At 44.8% G+C, this 12,402-nt stretch overlaps 1 protein-coding gene across 8 annotated transcripts in view; it reads left to right on the top strand.

Moving 5' to 3' along the window:
- LOC110496865 (MAGUK p55 subfamily member 6) overlaps positions 1-11,635 on the top strand; it is a 71,167-nt gene extending 59,532 nt beyond the window's left edge. For all 8 annotated transcript variants that reach the window (XM_036953340.1, XM_036953341.1, XM_036953338.1 and 5 more), the window contains 9 exons: positions 2,325-2,477; positions 2,604-2,831; positions 6,849-6,980; positions 7,901-7,997; positions 8,314-8,382; positions 8,596-8,757; positions 9,039-9,241; positions 9,415-9,543; positions 9,785-11,635. In XM_036953340.1, the coding sequence (XP_036809235.1) occupies positions 2,325-2,477; positions 2,604-2,831; positions 6,849-6,980; positions 7,901-7,997; positions 8,314-8,382; positions 8,596-8,757; positions 9,039-9,241; positions 9,415-9,543; positions 9,785-9,961 (1,350 nt within the window). In that variant the 3' untranslated portion in view covers positions 9,962-11,635. The remainder of the gene's footprint in view (positions 1-2,324; positions 2,478-2,603; positions 2,832-6,848; positions 6,981-7,900; positions 7,998-8,313; positions 8,383-8,595; positions 8,758-9,038; positions 9,242-9,414; positions 9,544-9,784) is intronic.
- The last annotated feature ends 767 nt before the right edge of the window (positions 11,636-12,402 follow it).

The raw sequence follows: 12,402 nt of genomic DNA, 5'->3' as shown, positions 1-12,402 counted from the left end.
AACTGTTGCATATACCCTGACTCTGCATGCAATGAACGCAAGAGAAATGACACAATTTCACCTGGTTAATATTGCCTGCTAAACTGGATCAGTAGTTATAACTAGTGATTATGATTGATTGTTTTTTATAAGATAAGTTTAATGTTAGCTAGCAATTTACCTTGGCTTCTACTGAATTTGCGTAACAGGCAGGCTACTCGTGGAGTGCAATGGTTAGAGCGTTGGACTAGTTAACTGTGTGGTTGCAAGATTGAAACCCCTGAGCTGACAAGGTGAAAATCTGTCATTCTGTCCCTGAACAAGGCAGTTAACCCACAGTTCCTAGGCAGTCATTGAAAATAAGAATGTGTTCTTAACTGACTTGCCTAGTTAAATAAAAAGTATTAAACAGAAAAAAACATTTTTTTTAATAATCGGAAATCGGCGCCCCAAAATACCGATTTCCGATTGTTATGATTGTTATGCCCTAATTAATCGGCCATTCCGATTAATCGGTCGACTTCTAGTCCAGAGTAGTGATGCTAGTTGGGCAGGCAGGTGCGGGCAGCGATCGTTTAAAGAGCATGCATTTAGTTTTACTAGCATTTAAGGGCAGTTGGAGGCCACGGAAGGAGAGTTGTATGGCATTGAAGCGCGTTTTTAGGTTTGTTAACACAGTGTCCAAAGAAGGGCCAGATGTATACAGAATGGTATCATCTGCGTAGAGGTGGATCAAGAAATCACCCACAGCAAGAGCGATATCGTTGATATATACAGAGAAAAGAGTCGGCCCGAGAATTGAACCCTGTTGTACCCCCATAGAGACTGCCAGAGGTCCGAACAACAGGCCCTCCGATTTGACACACTGAACTCTATCTGAGAAGTAGTTGGTGAACCAGGCGAGGCAGTCATTTGAGAAACCAAGGTTGTTGAGTCTGCCGATAAGAATACGGTGATTGACAGAGTCTAAAGCACTGTCTCTAAAGCACAGTACTAAAGTACTGTCTTTTATCGATGGCGGTTATGATATCGTTTAGTACCTTGAGCGTGGCTGAGGTGCACCCATGACCAGTTCGGAAACCGGCTTGCACAGCGGAGAAGGTACGGTGGGATTCGAAATGGTCAGTGGTCTGTTTGTTATCTTGGCTTTCAAAGACTTTAGAAAGGTAGGGCAGGATGGATATAGGTCTGTAACAGTTTGGGCCTCGAGTGTCACCCTCTTTGAAGAGGGGGATGACCGTGGCAGCTTTCCAATCTTTAGGAATCTCAAGCGATACGAAAGAGATTTACCACAGGTGGACTCCAATCAAGTTGTAGAAACATCTCAAGGATGTTCAATGGAAACAGGATGCACCTGAGCTCAAATTCGAGTCTCATAGCAAAGAGTCTGAATACTTGTGTAAATGCGTAATAAAAAATAAAGAAATTGAATGCACAGTACATATACCAACCATAAGCCATGGATTACAGGCAACATCCACACTGAGCTAAAGACTATAGCTGCTGCTTTCAAAGAGTGGGACACTAACCCGGACGCTAATAAGACCGCTACGCCCTCCGACAAACCATCAAACAGGAAAAGCATTAATACAGTACAAAGATCGAAGCCTACTACCTGGCTCTGACACTCGTCGGATGTGACAGGGCTGCCCCTGAACAGGCAGTTAACCCAGTGTTCCTAGGCCGTCATTGAAAATAAGAATTTGTTCTTAACTGACTTGCCTTGTTAAATAAAGGTTTAAAAAAAACGGAGCTACCTTTCCTTTTTGTACCACAATTCATACGCATTTATATAATTTCATAAACCACTCGCAGGCCGCTAATCGGTGGTTAGATAGCAAACAACCTTGTTTAGTCATGTTACCTAGCTAGCTAACAACCTGGTAACTTGACCAATAGGCTATTCACAAATTTGGATGGCACGGGAAGAACAGAAAAGAGAGGCCTACTACTCCGTACCGTTATTCTTTGCCTGGTCTCGCATCCTTAGTCAAATGTTGGTATTGTGACAACACAAGCACATATTTGGGCCCTCACCAGTTTGCATTTGTATCCCCCTCTCTCTATCCATCCCCCTCACTCTCCCCATCTCTCCACCCCCCCTCTCTCCCTCTCTCTCTCTCTCTCTCTCTCTCCCCCTCTCTATATCTCTACACTTCTCTCTATCTCTACCGCTCTCTCTTTCCATCCCCCTCTCTCTCCATCTCTCATCCACCTCTCTCTATCTCTCTCCATTTCTCCATCCCCCTTTCTCCCCTCTCCCCATCTCTCCATCCTCCTCTCTCCATCCCTCTATCTCTCCATCCCTTTCTATCCCCCTCTCCCCATTTCTCTCTCCCTCTCAGTCGCTCCTTGAGGCCCACGACATGGTAGCCTCTAAGTGCTATGAGGCCGTGCCCCCAGCGGAGCTGTTTAATGAGGAGCTGGGGAACAGTTCTCTGATGCAGGCCGATGCTGTACGCATGATCGGCATCCGCAAGAAGGCTGGAGAACCACTGGTGAGCGAGTGTGGGAGAGATCGAGAGGGAGTGAGATGAAGAGTTTGTGTGTGTGTGTGCGTGCGTGCGTTTCTGCATCTCTGCAAGGATTTCATTGACCATCTATCTGCTCCTTCCCTCTCTCAGGGAGTGACGTTCAGAGTGGAGAAGGAGGAGCTGGTCATCGCTAGGATCCTCCATGGAGGAATGATTGACAGGCAGGGTCTGCTGCACGTGGGTGACATCATAAAGGAAGTGAATGGGCGGGACGTAGGGAACAACCCCACTGAGCTGCAGGAGATGCTGAAGGACTGCAGCGGAGGAATCACTCTGAAGATACTGCCTAGTTATAGAGATGCACCCGCCCCACCACAGGTACACACACACATGCTCATACAAACACAGCACATGCAGGGACACACACATGGACGTACACGTGTGTCCTCTCACACTCAAGCATTCATGCTCTCTCTCCTTCTCCCCCTCTCCCTCTCTCCCCCTCTTTCTCTCTTCCCCCTCCCTCTCTCTCTCTCTCTCCCTCACCTCCCCTCTCTCTCTCTCCCTCAGCTCCCCTCTCTCTCTCACCCTCACCTCCCCTCTCTCTCTCACCCTCACCTCCCCTCTCTCCCCCTCTCCCCTCTCTCTCTCTCCCTCACCTCCCCTCTCCCTCTCTCCCCCTGTCTCCTTGCTCTCTCTCTCCCCCCTTTTCTCTTCCTCTCTCTCTCCTTATCCCCATCTCTCTCCTCCTCTCCCTCTCCCTATCGCTCTCTCCCCCTCTCTCTCCCTATCCCTCTCTCCCTCTACCTCTCTCTCTCCCTATCCCTCTCTCTCTCCCTCTCTCCCTTTCTCCCTCTCCCTATCGCTCTCTCCCTATCGCTCTCTCCCTCTCCCTCTCTCCCTCTCTCTCTCTCTCCGTATCCCCCTCTCTCTCTCCTCTATCCCCCTCTCTCTCTCCCTATCCCTCTCTCTCCCTCTCTCCCTATCCCCCTCTCTCTCTCCTCCTCTCCCTATCTCTCTCTCTCTCCCTATCTCTCTCTCTCCCTCTCTCTCCCTATCTCGCTCTCTCTCCCTATCTCTCTCTCCTTCTCTCCCTCTCTCTCTCCCTATCTCTCTCTCCTTCTCTCGCTCTCTCCCTATCGCTATCGCTCTCTCCCTATCGCTCTCTCCCTATCGCTCTCTCCCTATCGCTCTCTCCCTATCGCTCTCTCCCTATCGCTCTCTCCCTCTCCCTATGGATCTCTCCCTCTCTCCCTTCCTCTCCTTATCGCTCTCTCCCTCTCTCCCTATCTCTCTCTCTCTCTCCCTATCCCTCTCCCTATCCCCCTCTCTCTCCCTATCCCCCTCTCTCTCCCTATCCCCCGCTCTCTCCCTATCCCCCTCTCTCTCTCCTCCTCTCCCTCTCTCCCTCTCCCTCTCCCTATCGCTCTCTCTCTCTCTCCTCCTCTCCATCGCTCTCTCTCCCTCTCGCCCGCTCCCTATCGCTCTCTCTCCCTATCCCCCTCTCTCTCCTCCTCTCCCTCTCTCCCTCTCCCTATCCCTCTCTCTCTCTCTCTGCCTCTCCCTCTCCCTCTCTCCCTCTCCCTCTCCCTCTCTCTCTCTCTCTCTCTCTCTCTCTCTCTCTCTCTCTCTCTGTCTCTCTCTCTCTCTCTCTCTCTCTCTCTCTCTCTCTCTGTCCTTCTTTCTCACCCGTCACACATACTCCATCACTTAAACAGCCACATGAATGGATACAATCTCGCAAGTCCACACACAGACACACACACACACTCACAGACTGCTCCTGTTTGGCTGTGTAACAGCTGCAGATGTTTGGTGGTGGTGGACTGGTAGTGAAGTGAGTCCTGGGGCTGTCCCAGAATGCCCTGCTCTGGAATCTGAACCCTGCTGAGAGCCCTATTAATAACCCTCCACATGATATCTGGGCCAGGGAGACACACACACACAAATGTAGACACGTACAGGCACACACACGCTCGTACGCCGGCATGCACATAGACCCAGACACACAGAAAAACACACACACACATGAAACAACTACTGTACTCTGGCATGCATGCTCACACACACATATGCGCTGTACACACACTCACATCGATCCCGACACCTGCTCTACAAGTAGTGCAAACAAGCGCACACACACACACGCCAACTGAAACACACACCAACTGACACACAATCACACACCAACTGACACACACACTTACTGACACATACGCACACACACATGCATTTATGCTCTTACTGAACAGACACACACGCCAACACTGTACATACTCACACACATTATCTCAAATGTCACACACACACATCCAGTCCGGATCTTGTTTGAGAGTTTCTGTCTGGCTGCCAGTGTAAGCTGACAGTGCCCAGACCACGCACCTCTCTTGGCAAATACCTCTGGTGTGTGTGTGTGTGTGTGTGTGTGTGTGTGTGTGTGTGTAGTATAAATATGCACTTAGTGCTGCTTTGTACCCAAACTTCTCTAACACTTCAAAACACTAACCTTATCTACCTAGCTGTTGTGTGTAGTAAAACACTAATCCTTCCACTAACCTTATCTACCTAGCTGTTGTGTGTAGAAAAACACTAATCCTTCCACTAACCTTATCTACCTAGCTGTTGTGTGTAGTAAAACACTAATCCTTCCACTAACCTTATCTACCTAGCTGTTGTGTGTAGAAAAGCACTATTTTGACTGTATATACAGTGCCTTGCGAAAGTATTCGGCCCCCTTGAACTTTGCGACCTTTTGCCACATTTCAGGCTTCAAACATAAAGATATAAAACTGTATTTTTTTGTGAAGAATCAACAACAAGTGGGACACAATCATGAAGTGGAACGACATTTATTGGATATTTCAAACTTTTTTAACAAATCAAAAACTGAAAAATTGGGCGTGCAAAATTATTCAGCCCCTTTACTTTCAGTGCAGCAAACTCTCTCCAGAAGTTCAGTGAGGATCTCTGAATGATCCAATGTTGACCTAAATGACTAATGATGATAAATACAATCCACCTGTGTGTAATCAAGTCTCCGTATAAATGCACCTGCACTGTGATAGTCTCAGAGGTCTGTTAAAAGCGCAGAGAGCATCATGAAGAACAAGGAACACACCAGGCAGGTCCGAGATACTGTTGTGAAGAAGTTTAAAGCCGGATTTGGATACCAAAAGATTTCCCAAGCTTTAAACATCCCAAGGAGCACTGTGCAAGCGATAATATTGAAATGGAAGGAGTATCAGACCACTGCAAATCTACCAAGACCTGGCCGTCCCTCTAAACTTTCAGCTCATACAAGGAGAAGACTGATCAGAGATGCAGCCAAGAGGCCCATGATCACTCTGGATGAACTGCAGAGATCTACAGCTGAGGTGGGAGACTCTGTCCATAGGACAACAATCAGTCGTATATTGCACAAATCTGGCCTTTATGGAAGAGTGGCAAGAAGAAAGACATTTCTTAAAGATATCCATAAAAAGTGTCGTTTAAAGTTTGCCACAAGCCACCTGGGAGACACACCAAACATGTGGAAGAAGGTGCTCTGGTCAGATGAAACCAAAATTGAACTTTTTGGCAACAATACAAAACGTTATGTTTGGCGTAAAAGCAACACAGCTCATCACCCTGAACACACCATCCCCACTGTCAAACATGGTGGTGGCAGCATCATGGTTTGGGCCTGCTTTTCTTCAGCAGGGACAGGGAAGATGGTTAAAATTGATGGGAAGATGGATGGAGCCAAATACAGGACCATTCTGGAAGAGAACCTGATGGAGTCTGCAAAAGACCTGAGACTGGGACGGAGATTTGTCTTCCAACAAGACAATGATCCAAAATATAAAGCAAAATTTACAATGGAATGGTTCAAAAATAAACATATCCAGGTGTTAGAATGGCCAAGTCAAAGTCCAGACCTGAATCCAATTGAGAATCTGTGGAAAGAACTGAAAACTGCTGTTCACAAATGCTCTCCATCCAACCTCACTGAGCTCGAGCTGTTTTGCAAGGAGGAATGGGAAAAAATGTCAGTCTCTCGATGTGCAAAACTGATAGAGACATACCCCAAGCGACTTACAGCTGTAATCGCAGCAAAAGGTGGCGCTACAAAGTATTAACTTAAGTGGGCTGAATAATTTTGCACTCCCAATTTTTCAGTTTTTGATTTGTTAAAAAAGTTTGAAATATCCAATAAATGTCGTTCCACTTCATGATTGTGTCCCACTTGTTGTTGATTCTTCACAAAAAAATACAGTTTTATATCTTTATGTTTGAAGCCTGAAATGTGGCAAAAGGTTGCAAAGTTCAAGGGGGCCGAATACTTTCGCAAGGCACTGTAGTTATAGTTTGGTTGTCGAATCACCTTTGATACACATCAAACCTCCCTTTTCTCAGGTGTACGTGCAACCCCACTTTGACTACGATCCAGCAAATGACCATCTGATCCCCTGCCGAGAGGCGGGGATTGGCTTCAAGAGGGGGGACCTCCTTCAGATCGTCAACAGGGAGGACCCCAACTGGTGGCAGGTGATGTTGTTATTGAGGATCACCACCATCAATACACATTTTTTTGTACTGGTTTCTACTGGTTTAATATTGGTTTGTAACTTCTACTGGTTTCTACGGGTCTCTGCTGGTTTTATATTGGTTTGTAACTTCTATTGATTTCTTCTGGTTTTATATTGGTTTGTAACTTCTACTGGTTTCTATGGGTCTCTGCTGGTTTTATATTGGTTTGTAACTTCTACTGGTTTCTACTGGTTTTATATTGGTTTGTAACTTCTACAGATTTCTACTGGTTTTATATTGGTTTGTAACTTCTACAGATTTCTACTGGTTTTATATTGGTTTGTAACGTCTACTGGTTTCTACTGGTTTTATATTGGTTTGTACCTTCTACTGGTTTCTACTGGTTTTATATTGGTTTGTAACTTCTACTGGTTTCTATGGGTAACTGCTGGTTTTATATTGGTTTGTAACTTCTACTGGTTTTATTTTGGCTTGTACCTTCTACAGGTTTCTACTGGTTTAATATTGGATTGTAACTTCTACTGGTTTCTATGGTCTCTGCTGGTTTTATATTGGTTTGTAACGTCTACTGGTTTCTACTTGTTTTAAATTGGTTTGTAACTTCTACTGGTTTCTACTGGTTTTATATTGGTTTGTAACTTCTACTGGTTTCTACTGGTTTTATATTGGTTTGTAACTTCTGGTTTCTACTGGTTTTATATTGGTTTGTAACTTCTACTGGTTTTATATTGGTTTGTAACTTCTACTGATTTCTATTGGTTTGTAACCTTCTACTGATTTCTACTGGTTTTATATTGGTTTGTAACTTCTACTGGTTTCTACTGGTCTCTACTGTTTTTCTACTGGTTGTTTACTGGTTTCTACTGGTTGGGTAATACAGTTTTTTTTTTAACGTCTGGTGTGCTCTCCTGTGATAGGCGTGTCATGTGGTTGGTGGAGCCACTGGACTGATCCCCAGTCAGTTCCTGGAGGAGAAGAGGAAAGCCTTCGTCCCAAGAGATTTTGATGGCTCAGGTACGGCTTGACTTTGCCTCCTAGCTCCATTTTCAGCTAGATGAGCTATACTGAGCTGACTGGCAACTTTGAGTGGACCTTTTACATAATGTAGCCAGTGACTGCTTGGATTTGAATCAGTGGAGAGCACTTACTTTGAATTGTTTAGTTGGTCTGCCACTGTGAGGCCGCCTTGCCTGCCAAGCTGAGGGCAATGAGGTCATGAGATAATTACTCAGTAGCGCTCCATAGAATGGGTTATGGTGCCCCCTTCTGGCCTTTGGATGCAGAAGACAGACAGGGAAGACGCTTGAATATGTGTGTGTGTATGCAACAGGGATCCTGTGCGGTACGATAACTGGAAAGAAGAAGAAAAAGATGATGTACTTAACAGCCAGGAATGCAGGTGAGCATTTATACTCGTCTCTCATTGGCTGATTCTGTCATGGCTCAATCTTCTAATTGGTTTTGTGCTGGGGCTTCCTGACTGTGTAGTTCCCCCATTTACTAATCAGCATTTTACATCTCCATTCCCTTCTTTTATTGACTGACAACACTACATTTTCCTCTGTGATTGGCTTAGTCTTGTGTGTCCCTCTCTGTGATTGGCTGAGAGCAGAGTTTGACAGGCACGAGCTGCAAATCTATGAGGAGGTGGCCAAGATGCCCCCATTCCAGAGGAAGACTCTAGTTCTGATTGGAGCCCAGGGGGTGGGCCGACGCAGCCTCAAGAACCGACTGGTGGTCCTTAACCCAACATGCTTCGGAACCACCATCCCCTGTGAGTCTAGAACCCATACCGTTCTAATTCTATTTCTATTCTAGAACCCTCCTCCAGAACCTAATGGACCACTGTACTCTCAGGACACTGTCTGAACAGACAGAACCCCTTGGAGTACGTTTCATTTGGCTGCTTTAAGTCAGCTTGTCTCTTGATCTTCCCCTTTGCTCCACTGTTCTTCTTACATTCCTGTTCATTCTTCCTCCATCTCTCTCCCACATCCCTTTCTCTTCTCTCTAACCCCTTTTCTCTTCTTGTCTCTCCTCCCGCTCCTCCCTCAGTCACCTCCCGGCGTCCCCGTGACGATGAGCTGGACGGTAAGTCCTACCGGTTTGTGACGCGGACGGAGATGGAGGCGGACGTGAAGGCCGGCGGCTACCTAGAGCACGGCGAGTACGACGGGAACCTCTACGGAACCAAGATGGACTCCATCCACGAGGTGGTGGACACGGGGCGCACCTGCATCCTGGACGTCAACCCACAGGTCACAATCAAATCAAATCAAACTATTTCAAGTGCATTTAAAAAGCACAACAAAAAAAGAACAGGGTAGAATCCCAGTATGAGATACTCTACATGGTCTGTCTCTTTCTGTCTGTCTGTCTGTGTTTGTCATCTCTAGCTGGTTCACTGACCCTCTCTCTGTCTGGACAGTAGGCTCTGAAGGTACTAAAGACTGCAGAGTTCATGCCGTATGTGGTGTTCATCGCAGCACCAGAGTTTGAGACGCTCAAGGCCATGCACAAAGCTACGGTGGACGCCGGAATCACCACCAAACAACTCACGGTCAGGATCTTTTCCTGGGCATAGACACTGAGCCGCTTAATCCCGGTGTATTTTAACGTTGCTTTCTGGTATCCTTCCATTGTTATGTGATTTTAGGGCGTTCTGTAGTTTTTTATGGAACATTCTATCGCTAGAACACACAACACTCACATAGTGTACTGTGCTTGTTAGCCACTGCTTCTCAGGAAAATGCACAAACCGAGACACACACACACTCACCCTCTGTCTCTGTCCCTGTCAGGATGTGGATTTGAGGAAGACTGTTGATGAGAGTGCTCGTATCCAGAGGACCTACAACCACTACTTTGACCTCGCCATCACCAACGACAACCTGGACCGCGCCTTCCAAACGCTACAGGCTGCCGTCGACAAACTCTGCTCCGAACCACAGTGGGTCCCCGTCAACTGGGTCTACTGAACCCCAACCGGACACTGACCGGTCAACTTGACCGTGTATGTGTTCGACCACAGAGACAGGAGAAAGGAAAGGAGAAAGGGTGTTCGTCATGTGAGGGACTTTGACGGGGAAAACCCAAACCAACCGCCTCGTCCTTCTCTCCCTTCCTCCTGCACACAATGCACATTTTTTCTACTCGAAACTCAAAGGCAAATAGTTCTTATTTATTTTAATATTTGTAACTTTTTACGAAATATCTTTCTATTCATACCAACGTGAAATTCAGAAACATGAAAAAAATAAAAAGGCCAAACATCACGGCCATATTTATTTGTTGTTGTTATTTTTGTTTGTTTTTTGTAGTTGTGCCTCTGAGAACTAATGATGTTTGTTTTTTTCTCCGAGGACTGCTTTGAAAGAGTTTTTATTATTGTTATATCAACACAGTTCAAGAACGAAGTTCAAGAACGACACTATGGAATATTCCAGAACTATGAGCAGTGTTGCCAAGGAAACCTGTTTACAGCGCTCGTTATTGCCATGACAACTACCGTGTCTCAGTCCAAATCCTGTGAAGCCCACCCTTGTGATTGTCGTAGGACCTCCCACCCCACTCCAAAGAAAATCCCCTACAGTGCCCTGTAGTATGTACTGTAGTTGGCTACCCCTTGATTGGTTTGTGTTTATCTCTTTAGAATTATGACTTAAGAAAAAATGGACTTATTGTCTGAATATCTAACCCTCACACATCCCACAAAGAGAATGAAGGGAAAAAGCTTTACACTTTACATTGTGGTATAGAATATCAGGATCAAAACACTGTGTCTGTTTCATTCATGTCTTTCTTTGACTTGTCTGTACTTTTATTTTAGTACCGTAGGATTCACTGTCTTTCGTTGCTACGGTGATCTTTTTAGCTAAGTGACATTTTTGTCTCGCATGATCCTTTGCTTTGAGTTGTCGTTTTCGAATATTGAACAAATACTACATCCTGTTTTGAAGCGTTGTGTCTGTGTTGTGTCGACAGCATGACCATCAGAATACCACTCACCATCTACCCTAATCTGTATGTAAGGTGCTTATTGTTGTTTTTTAATCTGTTGCTATCCCATGGTCCTCTCCTCCAGTATCACATCTCCAAAACCCTCCTGCACTGTAACCTAAATACTACATTCTGTTTCCTGTGGTCACTCTGAAAGATTTCCCAACTCGTGACCAATAACAGACATCTCTAATAGCAATACATTGTTACAATAAATTAACTGAAATTCAGCTGGAAAGTTGTCCTTTTTTGTTTTGGGTAATGGTTATGTTTAGTTTATTTAATGCAGTAATATTTAAAGCCATTCCGAGACAATGGATGGTTCATAAATATACAGTATATTTTATTAAAAACACAGAATGCATAGTTTTGTGGCAGCATTGCAACTATGTAGAATTGTGAAATTGCAGAATGCACCATATTGATATTCTCCTGAAAAGCATGATAATCTAACAAATACCAATATGCTATGACTTGATGTTTTACAGAGGTAATACATCTACATACATACACATTCTGACTAAGCCATACCACTAGATCTAACAGTACCAGCAACTGGGATGAGTCCATAATCTCAAAACGAGTTATAGAATATCTTGTCTGTAGATAGTGAGTGGTATGTTCATAAACTGAATAAACATTTTGTTTATATACATTACCAGTCAAGGGTTTTTCTTTATTTTTACTATTTTCTACATTGTAGAGTAATAGTGAAGACATCAAAACTATGAAACAACACACATGGAATCATGTAGTAACCATAAAAGTGTTAAACAAATCAAAAAATACATTTTATATTTGAGATTCTTCAAAGTAGCCACCCTTTGCCTTGATGACAGCTTTTCACACTCTTGGCATTCTCTCAACCAGCTTCATGAGGTAGTCACCTGGAATGAATTTCAATTAACACGTGTGCCTTGTTAAAAGTTCATTTGTGGAATTTATTTTCTTATTGCGTTTGAGCCAATCAGTTGTGTTATGACAAGGTAGGGTTGGCATACAGAAGATAGCCCTATTTGGTAAAAGACCAAGTCCATATTATGGCAAGAACATCTCAAATAAGCAAAGAAACGACAGTCCATCATTAAGACATGAAGGAAGGTCAGTCAATCTGGAAAATGTCAAGAACTTTGAAAGTTTCTTCAAGTGCAGTGGCAAAAACCATCAAGTGCTATGATGAAACTGGCTCTGATGAGGACCGCCACAGGAAAGGAAGACCCAGAGTTACCTCTACTGCAGAGGATACGTTCATTAGAGTTAACTGCACCTCAAATTGCAGCCCAAATAAATGCTTCACTGAGTTCAAGTAACAGACAAATCTCACCATCAACTGTTCAGAGGAGACTACATGAATCAGGCCTTCATAGTCAAATTGCTGCAAAGAAACCACTACTAAAGACCACCAATAATAAGAAGAGAC

The sequence above is a fragment of the Oncorhynchus mykiss genome, chromosome 18 (assembly GCF_013265735.2).
Source record: "Oncorhynchus mykiss isolate Arlee chromosome 18, USDA_OmykA_1.1, whole genome shotgun sequence".
Classification (NCBI taxonomy): Eukaryota; Metazoa; Chordata; class Actinopteri; order Salmoniformes; family Salmonidae; genus Oncorhynchus; species Oncorhynchus mykiss.
This window is presented reverse-complemented; position numbering and strand designations above follow the sequence as displayed.